Source organism: Bombus bifarius, unplaced genomic scaffold, assembly GCF_011952205.1.
Source record: "Bombus bifarius isolate JDL3187 unplaced genomic scaffold, Bbif_JDL3187 scf7180000007979, whole genome shotgun sequence".
NCBI classification, from domain to species: domain Eukaryota; kingdom Metazoa; phylum Arthropoda; class Insecta; order Hymenoptera; family Apidae; genus Bombus; species Bombus bifarius.
In genome coordinates this window covers 1,382,820-1,404,271 of record NW_022884364.1, presented here as the reverse complement: position 1 = coordinate 1,404,271, position 21,452 = coordinate 1,382,820, and the positions used below count along the sequence as shown (strand labels likewise).

General features: G+C 37.1%; 1 protein-coding gene across 3 annotated transcripts; it reads left to right on the top strand.

Moving 5' to 3' along the window:
- The first annotated feature begins 687 nt into the window (after nucleotides 1-687).
- Nucleotides 688-20,121, top strand: LOC117204617 (protein disabled). 3 transcript variants are annotated; one of them, XM_033442155.1, is made up of 7 exons: nucleotides 688-1,661; nucleotides 7,378-7,592; nucleotides 7,896-8,039; nucleotides 11,195-11,347; nucleotides 11,794-12,042; nucleotides 12,150-12,401; nucleotides 12,685-20,121. In XM_033442155.1, the coding sequence occupies exons 1-7, from the start codon at nucleotides 1,625-1,627 to the stop codon at nucleotides 16,789-16,791; spliced, it is 5,157 nt and encodes a 1,718-aa protein (XP_033298046.1). In that variant the 5' UTR covers nucleotides 688-1,624; the 3' UTR covers nucleotides 16,792-20,121. The 3 variants fall into 3 exon arrangements, with proteins under 3 accessions (XP_033298046.1, XP_033298047.1, XP_033298048.1); XM_033442156.1 differs by lacking the exon at nucleotides 688-1,661 and adding an exon at nucleotides 1,674-1,881; XM_033442157.1 differs by lacking the exons at nucleotides 688-1,661; nucleotides 7,378-7,592; nucleotides 7,896-8,039 and adding an exon at nucleotides 8,784-8,928.
- Nucleotides 20,122-21,452: the final 1,331 nt, after the last annotated feature.

Below are 21,452 nucleotides of genomic sequence, written 5' to 3'. Positions count from 1 at the left end.
TTGAATAAAATTAATGAATATCTAATTAAAATTTGCAATATGTACAAAAGATACTAAAGTTACATAAACTTCATTGTTTATTATTTATCTTATATTTTTATCCAAGAAGTGAATATAAAAAGTATACTTCGTTCCTTCTAGAAAAGATTCAATTTTTGCGCGCAAATTTACAGTACCATCTATCGTCACTAGGATAAGACACATATATGTGTACATAATTCAAACTTCACATCCCTATCGAATCTGTTTCGTTTATGACCCACCACCTCGCGGGAACATTCGTTTTTAATTGTATTAAAATCAAATGGAAATAAATTGAATAAATTCAGTACAATGCTCGACATTGAATTGTATTCAACATTTCGCTTGCATCGATCTTATATGAAATAATTAACATTTATTTAATCCCTTGTAATTAATAAACAGTATATTTTCCTGCTAATAATATGCCAACAAGAAAATACAAAATCTGATTGTATAAATACTTTGTAATGCACTAGGATAAAATAGTTCACTCTTATACACAACTGCACCACCATCAATTCGATTCTTTTGTAATATTAAACGATGAATTGTAAAAGAGAACAATGAAGAAAATGGTCGGCATTTATCGACCTATCCCAAACAGTAATTACATATTACCACGCAATGACATGGTAATTTTTAATTTTCCGTCTTCCTCGCGCAACAGTAGCTGGCAACAGCCAACCATAGATGGAGAGGTATCACGAACGCCACGACATCATTTGCAGTTGCGCCACCCCGCAATGAAGGTTGTCACGAAGTATAAAAACAGCGTACCCATCGATATGTCCTCTCAGTCGATATCCAAATTGTGGGAAAAAAAGGAATAATCTAATCGATATATATACAACTATAATTCGTTATCAGAAAAATCAACATTTGAAAAGTAGCTTCTCGCTTTCGGATAGTGAAAACACTAGGGGATGAAATAGAAGAGTGTAGATTCGGCGTGGAAAAGCGCGCATGAAGCGGGAAATGTTCTCTGTGGCCCCGAAGCGACGACGCCACGTACTAGATGGTATATTATTGATCAATAAGAGAGGCTAACATGGGTGACCCGTGCCGGCAGAGGCAGCTGTTACTTCCTCCGTATTTTTACGTGACGCGCGTGTACCGCGAGAAACCGATCTTCGGACAGTATCTAGACAAGTTCTCGGCGTTTTCCCTGCGTGTTTGGGACAAAGTGGACCGTGTTCCTGGACAGGAAGTACCGACCGTACGTGAAACGTGCCAGCCTCATACTCCTGTGGAAATACACGAATCGAAGGAGACAGAGGGAGTAACGGAAGAGTAACGGCCAGCCAGGATAGCTGAAGAGGCACAAGATAGGTCGCGGGGGTGAAAGGGGAATAGGGTAGTGGGAGTGAACGGAGAGAGACAGACGGAGAAGGAGCGAACGAGTGGGAGAGCAACGGGAAGAAAGCGCGACAGAAGAGGAATCGCAGAAACAGAGGGAGAAAGAGACGTGTGAGCGACATGTGTCTGTGTTGAGAATTCCATCCACGATAGTACGGCGGCCGAGGGTGCGCCGAGAGAGAAGATCGGTAGCATTCTCCTCTCCTATATCCGATACTTTCTCGTCGCCTACACGGGACTATCGATGCAGACCTTACGGAAGAAAAACAGTCCGTGCAAGTGTGAGTAAAAAAAAAAAAAAGTAAGAAAAGAAAGGGAGAGAAAAAGAAAATAAAAGCCACCCCCGTAAACGAATTTACGCAAGTTTCTCGTGGATACCACTAAACTCGTGCGGTATTGACGTCGTCCTGTGTATCTGGTGTATACATTGTGATATACGTATCGGCGAGTTATGTGGCCTCTGATAGTCTCAGCCTGTTTCGTGGGATCTTCGACGTTCTCGTAAGAATTACGTTGTGTGATATCACCCTGTAGATCGGTCAAAGGGAGCTTTGGAATATGGCTTCCCTATTCTATAAGAGGGAGAAAGATGACGGTTGCTCGATTTGGGCCACACAGATTAATTTCGTACATGAATAACGTAGAATGTATTGAATAAATACGTGAACCGCACAGTTCCGAAGGAGCTGATGGAATGCTGGGTGCTTTTGTTGGGGACGACACTGTTAATTTTGTGGTTTTCGCGCGAGCTTTCATTACAGACTTATAATTTACCGACCGTGGTAACGTAGTTTGTTGATTTGTTTGTTTGTACGTGGCACCGCTAACAGATGGCAGCACCACATATTTCGGACACCTCATATTAAGGATTATACTACTTCTGACAATTAGTTCTACGTGGCAACAATTTTGATCCTTCGCTTTAAATTCATTGAGTTTGAACATTTCAGATTCAAAAGATAAGTGAATTGAATTAAACATGTATACTCAGGATATATTTATCGAAAATTTCAATGCGAAATCGAAATATAAGTTGAATGTACATAAAAATAAAGAGATTAGATAAAGATGAGTTACTCTTAAAATGTAACGTGACTTTTATATTTGCTCGTTTTTATCTTTTAGTTAATAATGTTCTGTTCGAGTTAATATAGACATGTCCTATGCATATAAGTAAGAACGGAAATATAATAGATATAGAGTGTAACCGATAAATCACGTTTCCTTAAAGTAAAACTTGTTTTAGATAATTGTGGCTGACAATAGACAAGCTGTGACGTAATGTTTGGAAAAAGGGAATATGTGAAATATTATCTAGTAAGAGTATCGTACATACAAATACCAATTTAATTAGAGAAAAATGTTATAAATATTACATTGTTAATACATATTATTAAGATTATTGTTCATATAGTATACTATTATGTTAAATTTTGTATTAATATGACTGTAATGACCGTTTATAAGAATTTTTCAAAATTGTTACATAACATTCGAATACATGTAAGTTCTTATACTTTTCAATGCCATGATTTTAGCAAATAAACAATGCTGAGTAACTATGTGCAATATGTGACTAACGAATTTTTCGAGTAAACGTCATCTTAATAACGTATGAGACTTATTAAAAGTTATTTAATAATCTATCTAAGAATTTCGGTAATTAAAATTAACGAAGATTTTGGAGAATAACTCGGTAATTTTGGAAGTTCTGTGTACACACACACACACACACACATACGCACACGCACACGCAAAAGCACAGAATTTACTAGAAATTTTAGGTTACGTCCAACATGTTCGCACTTGATGCACATTCTGAATTGTCTGGTGACAACTTAATAGAAGATTGAACGTACTAACTCAAATTATTATTTCTGATCTATGAAGTACTTTACCACTGAAATTACCACGTCAAGCAGTTTCCTGCGATATTTCTGTATCGACAAAACAATCGACGATGTTCTTGTGACACGTAAATCCGAAATATCTTCTTTGTGACGAGAGAAATTTAATTTCTATGGATCTGTTATTGGTTTATTTTAGCGTTCAATTTCGACCATAATTGAATCTCGAAGAATATCATGTACAAAAGTAGAAGTTTGTTTACAGCGTATTAATTATTAGTTAAAGTATTATACCTATCACTTCGAAAATGAAGAAACTTGAAGTTTTGTCATCAGCACTGTGTCATCTTCCGTTTTTCTCATCCAATATACTATAGCGAGCCATTATTTTGTTTATAATACAATTATTTCCTGTACAGGGTGGTTGGTAACTGGCGGTACAAGCGGAAAGGGGGTGATTCTACGCGAAAAAAGAAGTCGAAAATATAGAATAAAAATTTAAAAATTTAAGAATGTAAAAAATTAAAAAAATAACGTCAATCGAGACAACGATCTACAGTGAGATCCGTTATAACGAGACGTGATAAAGTGCACGCGTACCGAGCGAAAATTCAAAGTCGATTTTCTCGGAAACAAAGCCTCAAACGAAAAATTGTTATTCTATATTTTCGACTTCTTTTTTCACGTAGAATCACCCCCTTTTCGCTTGTACCTCCAGTTACCAACCACCCTGTATACGCGTACCGAGCAAAAATTCAAAGTCGATTTTCTCGGAAACAAAGCCTCAAACGAAAAATTGTTATTCTATATTTTCGACTTCTTTTTTCGCGTAGAATCACCCCCTTTTCGCTTGTACCACCAGTTACCAACCACCCTGTATACGCGTACCGAGCGAAAATTCAAAGTCGATTTTCTCGAAAACAAAGCCTCAAACGAAAAATTTTTATTTTATATTTTCGACTTCTTTTTTCGCGTAGAATCACCCCCTTTCCGCTTGTACCACCAGTTACCAACCACCCTATATAATATAACTTGGCTTAGAAAATGAAATACAGGGGAAACTTCATGTAGTTCAACATATCTCGAGAAACGAAAAAGAAGACTGAAAATTTGAACTAAGGAGAGCAGTTAGTTATTCACAAAGATAGAGAATCGTTCGAGCAGTGGCACAATTTTATTCCGCTATAACTCTGTATGAATTAAAAATTATCTTACCTATGTCTTAAGCTATTTTTTGGTCAAAATATTCATCAGGCAATGATTTAGGTTTTATTCTAATATTTGTTTTCTTGTTGCTTTATTTTAATTATCTGTAAAAATGTCTTTAAAAATTCCTCGTAATGTCTTATAAAAGATCATTCGAATAATAGTTATCACTATATATCCTCTAATTTCTAATTCCACCTCTAGTACTAAATTTATTATAGTAGAATCTGATTAATTAGTATATAAACACAAGAATAAACGTAGCCACTGTAGGTACCTTATCGATTCGTCATTATTCTTTCCACCAATACCATCGCGTAGTATAATTGTCACTGCGGTAGACTAATTAATTAGTATATAAATACAACAATATATACAGCGTACAAATAGTTTTATACCCTTAAGATGCATCTTAACGATCTATATTATTTTTACCAATACTTTTACTTGCTACGTATCACGTACTACAGTCATGACAGCGATAAACTAATTAATTAGTATATAAATACGATAATAGATGCAGCGGTGTACAAATATTTTCGTAGTTACCGTATGAGTCTTATCGATCTATGATGCTATTCCTTCGATAAATATTTTCACGTACCATGACGCGGCATAGTTGTGACAGCGATAGACTAATTAATTAGTATACAAATGCCATAATAGATATAGCGGTGTACAAATATTTTTGTAGTTATCGTGTGCGCCTTATCGATCTACGATGCTACTCGTTCGATCAATATTTTGACGTACTATCACGTAGTATAGTTGTGACAGTGTTAGGCTAAATAGGCAGCGTGCATCGACTAAAACCAAGGACTGGAACGGGATACAAAGGGCGTACAAAGGTGACCGCATTGAGGGGGTGGGAAGGGCATGAATTGGTTATCCGGATAGAAGCTCGAGTATCGACAGTTGGCGTTCTCCACTCGAGTCGCACGAGTACGTTCAAACAAATGCGCCGGTGTGCCTAGTGGCCATTAAAGTCGCGAGGGGTCGTGCAAAGTGTGCGTTAAAGAAGCTGTACGCGTTCATGTTAGAATGGGGTGTGCACGGACATTTCGATAAATTGTCTGTAGAAAGGCAAATCGAGGAGGTACGAGTGGCCAGAGATTAAGACTCGCGAGGGGATGCCTGCTTGATGATTGAAAGAGAGAATTTTCTATATGATGGTCGAGATGACTGTAGGGTAGCGATGGTGTATGTTTAATAGCAATTGAAAGCTGCCGAAAGTAGTTGTTTATTCGTTGGTGAAATGATAAAGCGATAGAGAATATATCAGGATATTTGAGAATTTTATGAGATGAGAACGTATCTTATGAAACGAAACGAAGTATCAACATTTACAAGAACGTTGTCGACTTTGATATTCTAGTTTCTGAATTTGATCGTTGCTATCGTTCGTAGTCGAAAACATTTTACGTTTTTTTTCTTTTTTTCTTTTTTGCAGAATAAGATGCATTTTTATATCTCGTTCTTAATACACCACTACCTGAAGGATGTAGTTTGAGACAGATAGAAATAAAACGACAAGTTTCGAGAGCTCTGACATCCAGTTTTATAAAGTAGGATTACTCCACGATTAGAATTGAATCCAATAATTTGATATTTCGAAGCAAAGTGCCGAAATATCAGATAATTTAAAGATCACGACGAAAACGGACGAGAACGCGATTCCTCTCGTCTAATTTCGAATTAATCGTCAACGTTTTATTCTTAAATTCGTCAGCAACTGGCTGTATTATATAGGCATAACGAGATCAATTTTCAGCGGATAGAGGATAGAAGAACCGTGCAACGACTAACAAAGTAACGCGAAATCTGTCGCGGTTGGTGCTCGTTTTAATATCCCTGCGTGCGGTCTGGTTGAAGCCGGGACCAAGTTGAATACCGTACGACGTGATTCTATCGAATTATCGAACTCGAAACAGCGGGGATTCGAAACGATCCGTTGGCAATGGTTTCAAGCCTCTTCAACTTAATATCGATCGACCACACGATCAGTTCGCCCGGCGAAAGCATCAAACGAGAATCCTTTCGAGTATCCTTCGGATAAGCAATTTATTTCTCCTTCCTGTTACTCGCCTCTCCTTTCCTACGAATAATAATTCGATCTTCGAATCTTCGTTCATCAACATCGGTAGATGAAACATTATTTAATAATTCTCGAGTGTGTAGGGAATTGCATAGGGTTGAAACACTGAGTAGTACTACTTGTAATGAGAGGAGCAATTCTACTTTTGCGAATGATTTACGAAATCGTTTAGAAGGAAGTAGCGATTTAGATTCCTCGATAGACTTGTTGGTAATTTACCGATTTACATTCTCTTTCTACTCTTATCGATATTTATATTAATTAAAACTTTTTTTTTATTTAATTTAGGATCGTTCGAAACGCTATTACTACTTATAGAGGGATAAGTATTTTCACTTTCGAAAATAAGCGAAAGCTTGTGGATTTTTCATTGGACGAATGAGGCTCTTATATAAGTTGTCCCTTTTTCTCTATCGAAATTTACAAACTCGTTTCAATATTTCCTCTTTCATCGAGGTTAAAGTTCAAATATAGAATAGGTATTATTAGTATTTTTACATTTCGGAGGAAGTATTTCTGTTTTCAGGGAAATAATTAGTTAAATCTATTGCAAGCAATATTTTTCAACGGATGAATAAATAACGCTCTTACGATTGAATTCTTTCTCCTTATGGAAATTTTATTCAATGGAACTTTTTCATTTACTCGGCTTGGAGTTGAAATGCCGAGTATTACTACTTATTATTCGAAAAATATTCCTGCTTGTTATTCGAGAAATAGTTCCACTCTTTTAAATCGTAGCAGAGATTTATTACGAACGCTGTCCAATTTTCTTTCTTCATTTCTTAATTGGAAAAACATTTATTTGTTGAAACGATATAAATAATGTTGTTTGTGCTTGTTTCGCAGTCAAGAACGAACCAACCCGATTTCTTGGGGAGGGTGTGTCGTTCAAGGCGAAGCTGATTGGCATATTGGAAGTATCGGAAGCACGCGGGGACCGGATGTGCCAAGCAGCTTTGGCGGATCTGAAGATGGCGATTCGAGCTGCCGGTGAACACAAACAACGAATCGCCGTTCAGGTCAGCATCGATGGATTACGCTTGCGGGACGAGAAGTCTGGGGTAATGACTCTCAAAAATGACAACCATAACAAATTTCATAATAAAATAAATATCCGATAAGAAACGATAAAAGTAAAATATTAATTTTTTAGAGAGAAATATTCGTCAAGGATTACATTTTTCAAAGATTGAATATCACATTTTTTTTTTTTTTTTTAAGTAACCAAATCTTTTAGCAGTGTTTTATTCAATTAAAATAAAATATTTTTTAAATTTTAGTAATAAAATATTTTTTTAGTTACTTTTGTGTATATGTACATAAAATGGATAGTTTTTTACATGATCAAAATTTGTTTGTTCCAGGACTGTCTGTATCACCATCCTGTACATAAGATATCTTTCATCGCGCAGGACATGAGCGATTCGAGGGCCTTTGGATATATTTTTGGGTCACCAGACACGGGTCATCGTTTCTTTGGCATCAAGACAGATAAGGCAGCAAGTCAAGTAAGTTTTTCACAGTTTTCATCGATTGCATCTTATCCTCTATCGCGCTAATCAGGAAAATTATGAGATCTGAATATCGATCGTAAAAAGTTGATTTTGCTATTCCTCGTTCGCTCGTTGGTAAGATCAATAGATTGTAATTTGTGTATAATTCTTATCTTAATTTAATGTTCGAATAATAACTTTTATAAATGAAGTATAATAAGAGAATGGGAAACAGGTAAAATAAAATTTAGAAAAAGTGACAATTTGGTGTATTACTCTTAAATCGTACTATCTCTTAAATGGTTAATTTAACGAAATTTATGAATTTTTACACGTACGATTAATCACTATAAGTTCCTATCACGTTATAAACGTATTTTAATGCTACATTTCCTACTAGATTTTATAATTAGCAATATTATATTCATATCTCTCCTACAAGCAGAATTACAATTTTATTCTACTTATATCCTAATACCTTTGAAATATTTGCACTAATTATCTGCTAATGTACCTTATCGATTACTTTACCAACGAGTAATATGAAATTACTCGACTAGAAACAGTTAACTTCATGTAGGCAATCAAAATGAAATTAATCAACAATTTCCTACGATCATTAAATTCGCTCTCCGGGAATCCTCAATTGCCGAGTTCAATCTACTAAGAACAACGATGACTAAGCGCTAACGTCTACGCTACGATAATTCGCGTTATACCTCACACAACGCACGTTCGTCGAAAGTTTAAAAAATTAACAATAATTAGCGAGCCACAGTCGACATAAAGAAACCGTTTAGTCTGTGTGATCGATAAAAAGCGAGAGGCGATGAACGCAAGAACAGCCCGGTATTATATCGTCACCGGCACGGATATTGCCTTTGAGAAACAACAAAAGAACAAGGTTGGTACGCGTTGATTCGATAGGAGAGCCGTTCGTGCGCGAGTACGATCCTTAAACGTGGGTCTACAACCGTGTCATTTATCGTGAACGATTCGCTTTGCCGAGGCAAGGGGATCTAAAATGATATTTGTCCAATCCGGAGAAGCAATATCGACCTCGGTAGCTCCGGTAATTCCGCAGGGGTATGTAAATAATTGCATTATAGGATTCAGTCTGCCGCCCTAACGATACACCGCGGGAGATTGTTGTTCGATTATACGCGATTCCCTTCGTACTCGTTCAAAGAGATTGCAATTTCTTCGTGGCCCTCGTCTCTCTCTCTCTCTTTTTTTCATTTTTCCTCTTTTCTCTATTCCATTTTGCAATACGCCTCTTTTCACGCAGCTGGATGGGGATATATTTTTAAAATTTAATAGATATACAGGGTGGTTGGTAACTGGTGGTACAAGCGGAAAGGGGGTGGTTCTACGCGAAAAAAGAAGTCGAGAATATAGAATAAAAATTTTTCATTTGAGGCTTTGTTTTCGAGAAAATCGACTTTGAATTTTCGCTCGGTACGCGTATACAGGGTGGTTGGTAACTGGAGGTACAAGCGGAAAGGGGGTGATTCTACGCGAAAAAAGAAGTCGAAAATATAGAATAACAATTTTTCGTTTGAGGCTTTGTTTTTGAGAAAATCGACTTTGAATTTTCGCTCGGTACGCGTGCACTTTATCACGTCTCGTTATAACGGATCTCACTGTAGATCGTTGTCTCGATTGACGTTATTTTTTTAATTTTTTACATTCTTAAATTTTTAAATTTTTATTCCATATTTTCGACTTCTTTTTTCGCGTAGAATCACCCCCTTTCCACTTGTACCACCAGTTACCAACCACCCTGTATTTTTGAAACAGAGGAAAGATTCAAAGGACTAAGCTGAATAGTACTACTGGGTTGGCAACTAAGTGATTGCGGATTTTGTCATTAGGTGGTAACGACAAAATCCGCAATCACTTAGTTGCCAATCCGATATATGAGCGATTCACAGGTCAACTCCACTCACTGAAATTGATGCTTGTATTACATGCGATATGAATTGATGTCTACACAATCACATCAATTTCCTCCATTTCTGCTTTGTGCAGCAAACCGATTTGACAGATACGTGTATTAACACTGGAACGATTAGGATAGTTAGAAAAGAAGAAGGAAGAGGAAACTTCAATTGCATTAATGGAATTTTTGGGAATTTGAATGATTTTTTTGAAAGTACATGGATGAAAGTATATTTGTTTGAATTGGGTATCTTTACACGTACCTTTCATTTGCATCTTTTTGATATAAGTTCCATTACTTACTTTGATCGTCGGTAGTTCTGGCGTTATTTTCTTATATCTACAAGCTTAGCCGTACCCTCCCCAAGGATTTTAATAAGAGCGTTCAGAAGGTCTTTAAACTATACTTCAAACATTTCTACGCTCGAATCTCAATGTTATTTGAAACGTCACTGTGGTTTCCCGATATTTCCAACAAGATGCGATTTTCTTTCGTGAACACCGTGAGTGTTCTTCATTCTTTAATAAGCAAGAGCCTGTGGAATTCCATTATCTTCCCATTTTTTAAATTTCGTAGAAGAATTAATTTTTAATTGGGCTACAACGAAAATAGCAAAAGCTTTCGATGAATATCGATACACGTAGTATACGCAGCTTCGCCTATTTTACTTGATTTTACGTAAGAAAAGGTCAAAGCAGTAGTCTAATTACGTATATTTTAGTGTTTAAAATATCGTGCTCGTAGTAATATTATTAGAACATTGTATGACGTTTACACGAAATTTCACCGATTAGAATGTTTTGCAATTAAACGGGTTAAAGGTTATCGATAGATGTAAGAGAGCGAGAGAGAGAGAGAGAGAGAGAGAGAGAGAGCTGATGATGTGGCTGACCAAGTGTCTAGACTGTAAGAGAGAGAAACACGTAATAGAAGGGGAATAGGCCATAAGTGACTGCGGACCGTACATAGTCAGGCGCGTTTAGTATATCGGTAGAACACAGGACGTAACTCTCAACTGTCCATTATTTGGGAGCGTGTTTGAATCGGAAGGTATTTCTAAAGTAATAAGAATTTGCGTTTGACATTTTTATATCGTGTCTCTGTTTTAGTTTTCGGTTGAAGTAAAATTGTTTGCTTTTATTAGCAAACTTTTGTACCTGGTTATATTAATGAAATACTTCAAGTTCCTGCATTGTAAAAGCATTTTTACTTAAAAATTTTATTGCAGGTGGTAATCGCGATGCGAGACTTGTTTCAAGTGGTGTTCGAGTTAAAAAAGAAGGAGATCGAGCTAACGAAGCAGCACTTAGAGCAGAACGCTATAAACGTTATTAAATTTCATACCACTGGCATCTTTGTCGAACCTACCCCTGACACTAAAGTAATTGTCATTTCCTTTTTAACTATATTTGTATTTCCACGGTCTTTTCAATAACAGCCGCTAGTTTTAAATGTTTAATTTATTATTTAATTTATTATATTTTAATTGAATTTATTATACGGTGATGTGCGAAAGTTTCGGGCCACTTCCTTGCTTATGTATATTTCGAGTATCTAAATAAGCTATAACCAATATTTGGTATAGCAAACGAACAGGATAACAAATTAATATCGTTATGCTGTTATATAATATTAAAGTTGTGTATAGTATATGATTATATTCTGATGCTAAAGTTAAAATTCTTTAAAATGTCACTTTTGAAATATAAAGTGAAAAACTGATCTGGCTGGAAATTTATGCACCCCCACTTTGTAACATGTAAAATATACAATTTTAGAACAATTTCATTATTAAATATTTAATATTGTTAAATCGTTTTGTGACAGGGTGCAGCAGGATCAGAGTCCTCTCTTCTTCGGGTAAGGAATGCTAATTCGGAGGCGGATAAGTCAACTGATAAACGAAACGAGCCTCAAAGTGGCGTTATTAGGGATTTATTAGATATACAATTCGAATTGGACTCTCTGCAGCAAGGTATCCATCACATGGACAAAATTACCCCTGAAAATCCACCACCTTCCGCTGACGATCTCTTTGAAACCGATCCATTCGGTGATTCTTTCGCGAATATGAAGGTATGTAAAAAATTAGTCAGCTTTAATATCTAGAATGCTCTTATTTTTTAGATTATTTCGTTAAAATAATATGTTTTGTTTAAAACATTCTTTGTGTATTTTTGTAGCTCGAAGATACTGTACGAGCAATTCTACCACCACCACCATCATCCTCTAAAAGAGGCCACCTAGAGCGACAACAAACGGTTCCAGGCACCCAATCGTCGATCACGTCGAGTCCAGCGACCACTCTGACTAGCAAGACCCCTCCACTTCAAAGTACAATTCAGTGGTTCGACAAAGAAACCGAGAATCTCTTTAGTGACAGTGAGCTCACCAGTTCGGCTAAAAATACGCCGGTTAAAAAGGAAGTGGAAGAGGTAAATATTTATTATATATACATTAATATTATAGTGGTGTTAGAGAGAATAAATTATTTCGAATATTTTAACTCGGACTGTAAATAATATAATTATTGTGTAAGTTCTCTAAGTTAAAACTGTTCATTTTTTGAAAACATTAAGGAGACAGGTTGCTCTATTACTATATGATCGGTCACAATTATCGATTTTGATTCATGAAGTCTTTCCAAACTGTCTATCAACCCTCTGTCATTTTACTTAAGTTTTTAATTAAATACTTTGTATTTGATAATTGTTACAGACCCAAGCCAAGAGCCCACAAATAGACGTGTTCACGGAGTTGGATCCGCTAGGAACCGGTTTAATAAAACCTTACGTAGACAAGAAGGACTTCTTCCAGCACCTGAAGAATCCTCCCAAGAAAGTGTTAAAAGATTTAGTGTCTACTAATTCGGCAGACACGTTCCCAACGAACTTTAACGTTCTCTCAGAACCCATAGAGTCAGTGAAACCACGAAACGACATAGTTCCCAAAGAAAATCAATTCGAGGACACAAACTTTGCGAATTTCGATCGATTCGACGAAAACGAGGCGATTCAATCCGTTTTCACGCGCAGTGATTCGTCCAGAAAATCGGATATGACGCCTAGAACGACTCATCATCAACCCCTTTCTGTGTCTTTGCCTCCTGAAGACTCTTCTACCTCGAAATCCTCTGCAATCTCGACTATTCCCACTTCCGTAGGCGTTTCTCTGCTCGGTAGAATAGACAAAGACTCCACAGAATCTGCGCATGGCTTGGTAAAGCTTCCCAGTCCCATAAAAACTACGCGCCAGAAAGAATTTGATATTGATATCACAGGCAGCAAAGTACCATCTATGGACAAACCGTTCCCAGTAGATTTCTCGACAGTCAGCGATTCACCAGCATCTCCACTAAAGTCTTGTCCCTCCGATGCCAATTCCAGACTATCCACTTCGTCCGCGGAACTGGAACTCGTACCTGAACCTCCTCCTCGAGGAATCGCTAACATTCTAATCAACCCTCCTCCTCTGCCACCGAAGAAGCAGGGCGTCAGGGGTGTTGTAAAGCCTCCTCCAAGGCCGCCGCACACAGATACATACTTCCACTACGATTTCCCTGAAAGGGAGCCCGTGGCGACAAGCGACAGGAATATGAGTCCGTCGAGGGACGCGAAGAGTCAGTCAGATGACAATTTCAGTCCGCCCGTTCAGTTGTCTAGCAAATCGGATTTGATAAGCGTGATGACCACGTCGGCGTTCGAGGACTCGTTTAGTTCTATGGTACCTACCACGAATTTGTCCTCGTTTTTCACTTCCACTTCCAGTTCGACGACTGGACCCAAAAAGACGAAACCTTCGTTGGATATCACTCTAAGCCAATTAACGTCTGCCAATTTAGATGAATTGGCGAGCAGTTTAGGGATGACTGTAAAGGAGTTGACTAGTCTAACTCTTCAGCAGTTGACTGAGTGCTTGGCCACTCTCTCAGCCAAGGAAGCTGCTGCCAGCGATAGCGAGGAACCAGTTCCTATAAAGCAAGAGCAAGTCAGTGCCGTGCAAGCACAACCCGTATCTAGCATGGTGCAACCGAAGCCGTTCAACGAGCCACAGCTTTTTACTAAAACGAACATCGACCAGGAGACCAAGCAGGATGCTACTTACGATAAGTACGCTGTTTTTAGAGAACTGTTGGAGCTGGAACAGATGGAGAAGAACGAAGAGAACGTCATGAAAGAATTCGCGGAGGAAGAGGAAGTGACAAAAGAGGAGTTTGAATTAGTTAGTCAGCATCAAGAAACTAGCGAAGAGATCAGATCAGAAACTTTGGCTACTCTGGTGAATCTAACGGTGAAACTTCCGCCTAGTAACGAGGATCTGACTAAGGACGAACAAATTGAGGTAAAGTCTGAAGACATGACTGAACTTTCTTCAAGTTTGACATTTGAAAAGATTCAGTCAATTGAACTAGAAAGTAAAACAGAACCAGTGACAGAGCCTGAAGTACCGACAGATTTATTGACGAAACAAGAAGAAGAGGAATCTGACAAAACGAAAACTATAATCGACATTGAGGAGAGAACAGAAGAACCCGAGCCTATTGACAAACCTAGCGAATCCAACGAGGATTCTTATAAACCAGAAACAAAAGAAACAACTACAGAAGAGGGTAATGGGCCCTTGGTTGAAGTAAATAAAGTTGAGGTAAAGTCTTCTGTATCTATTTCCAGCGACAAATACGCGGCTTTACGTGAGATTATAGGCGAACCAGAACCACCAGTCAAACAACTTGACGAAGACACACCGAATTCCACTAGAATGTCACCTGTGATTCAATTATCGACCCAGCAAAAGACTTCAGCCGAAGTGGAGTTGCTAAATTTATTTTCTGACACGCCCCCACCTTCCAGTCCTAAAAAGCAGTCTAAAAATGAGGAAGACTCGAGTTCTATGGGGATGGATATTTTTGAAGAGATTAAAATGTTAAGCAGCAGTGGACACGCACCAAAAACCAAGTCTCTAATTTCTGAAGACATCTTCTGCCCATTTACAGAATTAAAACCAGAAAGAGACGAAAGTAAAGATGATAGCAGCTGGACGAAGTTCGATACAGGTCTCTTCATTTCAGATAGACCCCCTTCTGACTGTCCTCCTTCGATTAGTAGAACTTCGCCGTGGTCTCCTGATGGAAAAGAGTTCCAGAGAGAAGCGTCTTTCAAAGGAAGCATGTACCAACAATCAGGCGACAGTGATAATGAGTGGAAAGACGAGGAAGAGAGCGAAGAGAGCAATGGAAGGGTACGAGATGGCAGATTTAGATGTAGCCATTATCCAAGATTCGATGCTCCTTTCGGCGATAGGAGCTTCTACGAGGAAACAGGTGGTCCGGGGGGCAAACGAGACAGAGGCTTCCGGGATAAGATGATGGAGAAGCCTCGCGATTCTGCGTGGATCAAGAATTCCGGACACAGGCCTCGTGACTCTTCTCCGTGGCACGATGAGAGTCAATGGGAGAAAGAGCCCAAGCATTATCCTCATAGAAAGATGCAGTATAAGGACGAAGAAGAACACTATGAGGGTCATTGGAAATGCAGATCGAAACCTCAACGTTGGAATTGGCCACACGAGCATGGACCCTTTTATGACGAGGAAAGAAAAAGGAAAATGATGCTGTGGAAGGAAGATAGGTTTGGCAGCCAAGAAAGTATGGGATACGACGATGACGATAGGTGGTCCAGAAGGAAATATGAGAGAAGACGATGGGATGAGGATGCCAGATTTTGGAGTAGGAGATCAACGGGTCCACCAGATTCTGACTATCCTAGTAGAGAAAGCTACTATTACTATAGAGAAAGCAGGGAACGACCACACGATTATCCTTCAGCTTGGAACGAAGACTATGGCTCCGATAGACCAGGAGACGATTCCCCAAGGTATAATCAATCAGGTAGAAAGCGACACTGGCCGAAGAGGCCAAATAGTGCAAACGAGGGACGCAACACTGACATGGTCTACCCTGAATCCCGAGGAAAATTCGGCACCTCCAGGTCCGAGTGCAATGATAATGACTCTGATCCATATGTAAGATCTTCGCAACGTTCCAGGAGTCGTCAAAGTTATTGGGGTAGCGATCAGGAGTATGACAGCTGGGCGGATAGACCTTATTGGTCCGAGGAACTAGATACCAAGAGTGAGAGTCTTCATCGAAAGAGAATACCCAGGCACAAACCTCGCCAGCCTCACACAAAGACCCAAAGTCCATTTGAGGATGATTTTGCCCAAACTGTAGAACACGTGGACCCCACTACCGTGGAATCTCTGGCTACAGCGGAGCCACGAATTCGTTCTGAAGGCAGTGAACGGAAACCATCACCACAGAGTCCTTCGTTTACGACGAGGTATCCGAAGGCTCCCAGGAGAGCGATGGGTATGGACGAGGTCTACAGCAAAAGATCTAGTTACTTCGAAGATGATTTACCCTTCGCGGCTACTGGCATGGGCGATTCGCCCGATAGACAAAGGCTTCCTTCTGACCAAAAAGCCAAAACGCCTGAAGAGCTTCCTTGTGAATCCAAAGATGCTCATCAGACGACTGATGATTTTGTATCAGGGGACGGCAGCCGTGATTCTTTCTTCAATGGGCACTTGAGATACGACGACGATGCGTTCGCTTTTAAGTCAGAAATGGAAGACAACGTCTCTGAACATAGAGCGACCACTTTACCTTTGAAGAATCATGGTCGACAAGGAAAGTACTCTGCTGGAAGTAATAATAATAATAATAACAATAAGTCGAGGAACGATCAGCATATTAGGAAGTCAGAATCGGTGAATATATTTGTCAGGGAGAACGATCCGTTCGGGGATGACGATTTCTTCGATTGATGGGTCGTTAGAGAGGTGTTTTACCTTAATAAGCACGGTGCTGGACATTTCGATGAGGTTTCATGCGTCAGTTCCGGGTTTTCGGAGATGGTGCCGGGGTGATTCGACGAGGTGCGTTTACTTTATCTGTACAAGAACGTACCGGGCTTTGAGCTGTCATTGCTCTATTTAGTCCTCGAGTTAGAGGTGGACTGTTATCGCGTACCATCTATGTTTTTTTTTTTCGGTTGGGTTTAGACTATCATGGAGGCAGTAAGCGTTGGTTGATGAAGATTATTAAGCGATAATAGGACTTGAATATGACGTTCCGTTGTTTAAAATTGTGGAGAGCTTAGTAAAGGTTGAATTCGAGTACTCGTGATGAGGTGAGAGGTTAAGAGAAAATTATTTTAGGTTTCAATTGAGAAATTTTTTGTAACTCCAATCGATTGTAGATGATAATAGGGATCACGTGTGTTAGTCAATGACATTGAATAAATTCTACTCGCTATTTATTAATTTCTAATCCCATACTAAAAAGAAGTGCCGGATCAAGAGATGACCCAGGTAGCAACTTAACATGAAACCTCTTTTTCTTTATTGCATCAACAATAAAACATACATTCATACAAGAATAAAAAATACATTCCAAGTAAAAATATTTCTATCACGTCGTATCCATCCAGAAAGTTTCTAAATGCGTATAAAGAAAATTTATTTCTTAGAATTCCAAAATCGTGTCCTTCGACATTGAAGTTCAAATTCGTTTGAAAATTAATATATTGAAAAGTTATTTTCAAACGATTAATACTTATTGCCTCCATTATAGCTGACAATATGTTGTTTAGTTGAGATTTATTATTATATAGTGCGAATGTGAACTAGAAATGATTGAAAGTGACATAAACGCGTTCTTTTATGGTTGATCCACTATTAGGTCCATCGGTGAAGAGGATTCGTCTTAACGTATCGATAGCGAGATATCGATGGGGTACGAGCAACGTACCGACTGCTAGTCATTGTTTTAATAAATTTGTACATAATGTTATATCGGCGTTAGCGCGAAATTGATTCGTCGATCGGGGTCTGTATATGTGCGGTACAGTTTGTATGGCCAATTGTTCGCCGTAATCTTGACGCGTGCTTTCAATTCCTGATCATCGGTCCATAGAGTGTAATTATGCTTAGGTTCGAAGCAAAGTGGGATGCTCCGTAAAGTTTATGTTAAACGTTAATTTTCAATATTTTGATTTAGTCGACGTGAAATTATGCATTTTCAGATATTCCATGATCGAATGGTAATTTTCATCGTAGATGGCTCACGACAGTCTCAGTTAGTTTACTTCATTTTTATACAGTGTTTTATCTTAATTTGTATTCTGCATTTGAAGTGATATCAAGTCTATCACATGATAAAATACATAATTTTAACAATGAAACAGAGACTGCTGTGATTCAATGACGTTTATGAGACTGACGTTTATAATGATTAATAATTTGATCGTAAGACGAATATTAATATCTTAATAAGACGGGAATTGAACGTTTTTTGGACAAGGACTATCATCTCGTTTTGCGTGCCAGCGAAATTATATTAATCCTGTTAATCGAATTTGCGTCACGTTTAATGACAGAATTAGGTAACCAAGCTTTTCTTCGTTTCATGAGTTAATTAATTTTTTTTATGCTGGTAAATGAAACATTCTGTTTTATTTATATTTTTATAAAATCTTCCAAAATTTTCTTATGAGCATTCCACTTTTTTTTACAACTGATTGTGATATTCAATCACGTTTTTGTTTTGTTCGTTTCATACGATCACGATGCTAGTCATGTCCGAGTGAGTTAGGGTTATTATATAGAGAATATAGGCTTGATCGTCAATAGTTATTGCAATTGAAATGGTTAGACATCTTTCAATTTGTATTTTGTTCTTTTGCATTTCTCCTTAAAGCAAAATTTAACTAATTATTTTGGTTCACGCACTTTCATGCTCTGTACTCGAAACTTTTTTTGCTATAGCGAATTAGTAATTACATTCTTTTCGATACAAGTAAAACAAAAGACATTTTTATTAAATTCTAAGAATACGTTTCAATATTATTCGTGTATATATTTTATTTACCTGTATTCCAATGTTATTAATAATTTATCTGAACATTTTATTTATACTTTTATACATTTTACAAAGTATCCATGTTCAAAGAAACTATATGTTCTATAATTAATGGCTATAATAAAATTTATAATAATATTTTCGTGAATTACATTCGTTTTTGGGTTACATCATTTCAAAACTACAACAGTATTGAAAGACATTTTCAGAAAATATCGAAGTAATTTTTCGAAAAAATGCCTAACAATTTCAGATGCAATAGCTTCAACAATGAACGCCTGAGAGGATCTCATTCGATAGTTAGATTGTTCGGAACGTTGGAGAATGAAAATGTGACTTTTATACGTTTTTTGACTGGAACGATCATCGTTCGTAGGTCGAATCGATACCTTATTAAGGACAAAGTAGATTCGATGATCGATTGTCGATCGAAGACGAAAAAATGGGGAAAAAGGAGAAAAGACGAAATGAAGAAAATCTCCGTCAGTCTAGATAGTTTACAATTGCAATTTATTTACAACAAATAGAATCAATCTTAAATGATCTTTTATTTATTGTTTATTTGCAATAGAAAAATTGTATATGTACTTTTATATTTTATATTTATTTCAGTTATTTATACGTAGATAGATGTTAATAATTTATGGTGAATGCATTTAACGCTTGAAACGACGAATTATTCATTATTTATTTAATTTATTAATGGAACCTTGGATCTGTTTAAGGATATAAATTATAGTCAGAGTTTTACTGACAATAATATAGCTTGCATGCAATTCCACTCACCGAATATGAAACGATGAATTTCTGTTTGATCATTTGTCTACCTCGTGAAGAATTCAAACGTGAAAAGATGACAAATTTATTTTAATTTACACAAATATGTTTATCGATATAACGATGCTTATTAAAATGAATGGGACAAATTGTGTGAACTTGTAATTAAAAGTGTGACATGCATATTGCAATTAACCAAAGCTAAAGATTTTTTTACGTAGCATTCGCAACGTTATTCGCTTTATTAATGCAAACGGAGAACCGTCAGTGGCAATAATTGTGTTAATGCGTAGATTGTAATAACGTGATTTTGAATTTTGAATTATAACGCGGCTTAATTGAATGAAAAACAAAAAAAAAAAATTAATGTTCGACGTTATTAACTATTAACCCTTGTGTGAGCAACCGGGTAGTCATTTTTATAATTCTTTAAATAAATTTCCACGTTCTTATGAAGATATCACAAAATATCATTATTATTCGAAATAGACTTTCAAAAAAATGTTGCTTATATATTTCTATGTCTAACACTTTTTGTTTGAAGAATTATAGAAATTTGTAAAATTTTTATTTCACTGAATCGACGTAAAATTGATAAAAGATCTCTTAAATATCAAAGCTTCGAATCTATTTCTACACTTGTGCTAAACATAAGCGCTATTAACGAAGAATTACTTTACCAAATTTTCATTCGTAAATCATCTTAGTTGCGATCTATCTTACATGGACATTCGAGTATTCTGAGTTAATGGACAAGCGTGTATTACAAGCAGACCACGAATGTTTATGCGAATTTATATTTCTATGAACGTAACTAAAGAAACGAAATCCAGGTGGAAATTTCTTTCACACTTAGAATATCACAATAAATACTTCGAATATAACACGGTCTACTTGTAAGTTTAATGCTTTGGCTACTCTTTTGTAAATTTAATTAGTTTGTTTCAAAAACGAAAATCGAAGCAACGTCTAAATAATAAATTTTTGGATTAATTTCTTGATACTTCTATAAGAGCATACGGTATCCTGTTGTAAAGAAAATGTGGGAATGAATGCCTGATAAATCACACAAGGATTAAAAGACGAGAAAAGGAGAGAAACCACTGTAAAACACAAGGAATATATACCTCCAATGTGTTGCATTGCACGCAACTTCACCACTAACATCGTTTCAATTACCATGAAATTTCTACACCCACGAGAATAAGAATTCGTACTTTCTTCGATAATAATAGTAACATCTGTGCAATATATCACGAACACTGAAAACGCTATTCAGGGATTTTAGCTAACAAAGTACTTAAGCAAATATGTAAAACCTTTTTGCACGGTGAAAAGGTATGAATGATTTGCTACGAGGAAAAAGACTACGATTTTACATGAACGTAGTTAATACATTATACAAGATAACATTTAAAATGAAAGACAAGGAAGAAGGGAAAAAATTTACGACGAAGATAAAACTACACCAAACGCTTGATTTTTACGATAAGAGAGGAATTATTTGAAACTTGTAATTGAATAGAGCAAGTGAGTATATATATTTCTGTCTGGACGTGTAAGTGATTAGCGAAAACGGAAAGTTCCATAAGCAGGACGAAGGACACGAATAATAAGCGTAAATAGTGTAACAATTATGAAATGCAAAGAAAGGGGAATAAGAAACTAATTTGACGACGTTTAGAACACAGTACTCCGCATCGCTATAATAAAATACGATAATACATTGGTGACTTTATGTATGCGCTATTAATCGTGGGATATTGTCATGTTTTTAATACGACCAGAT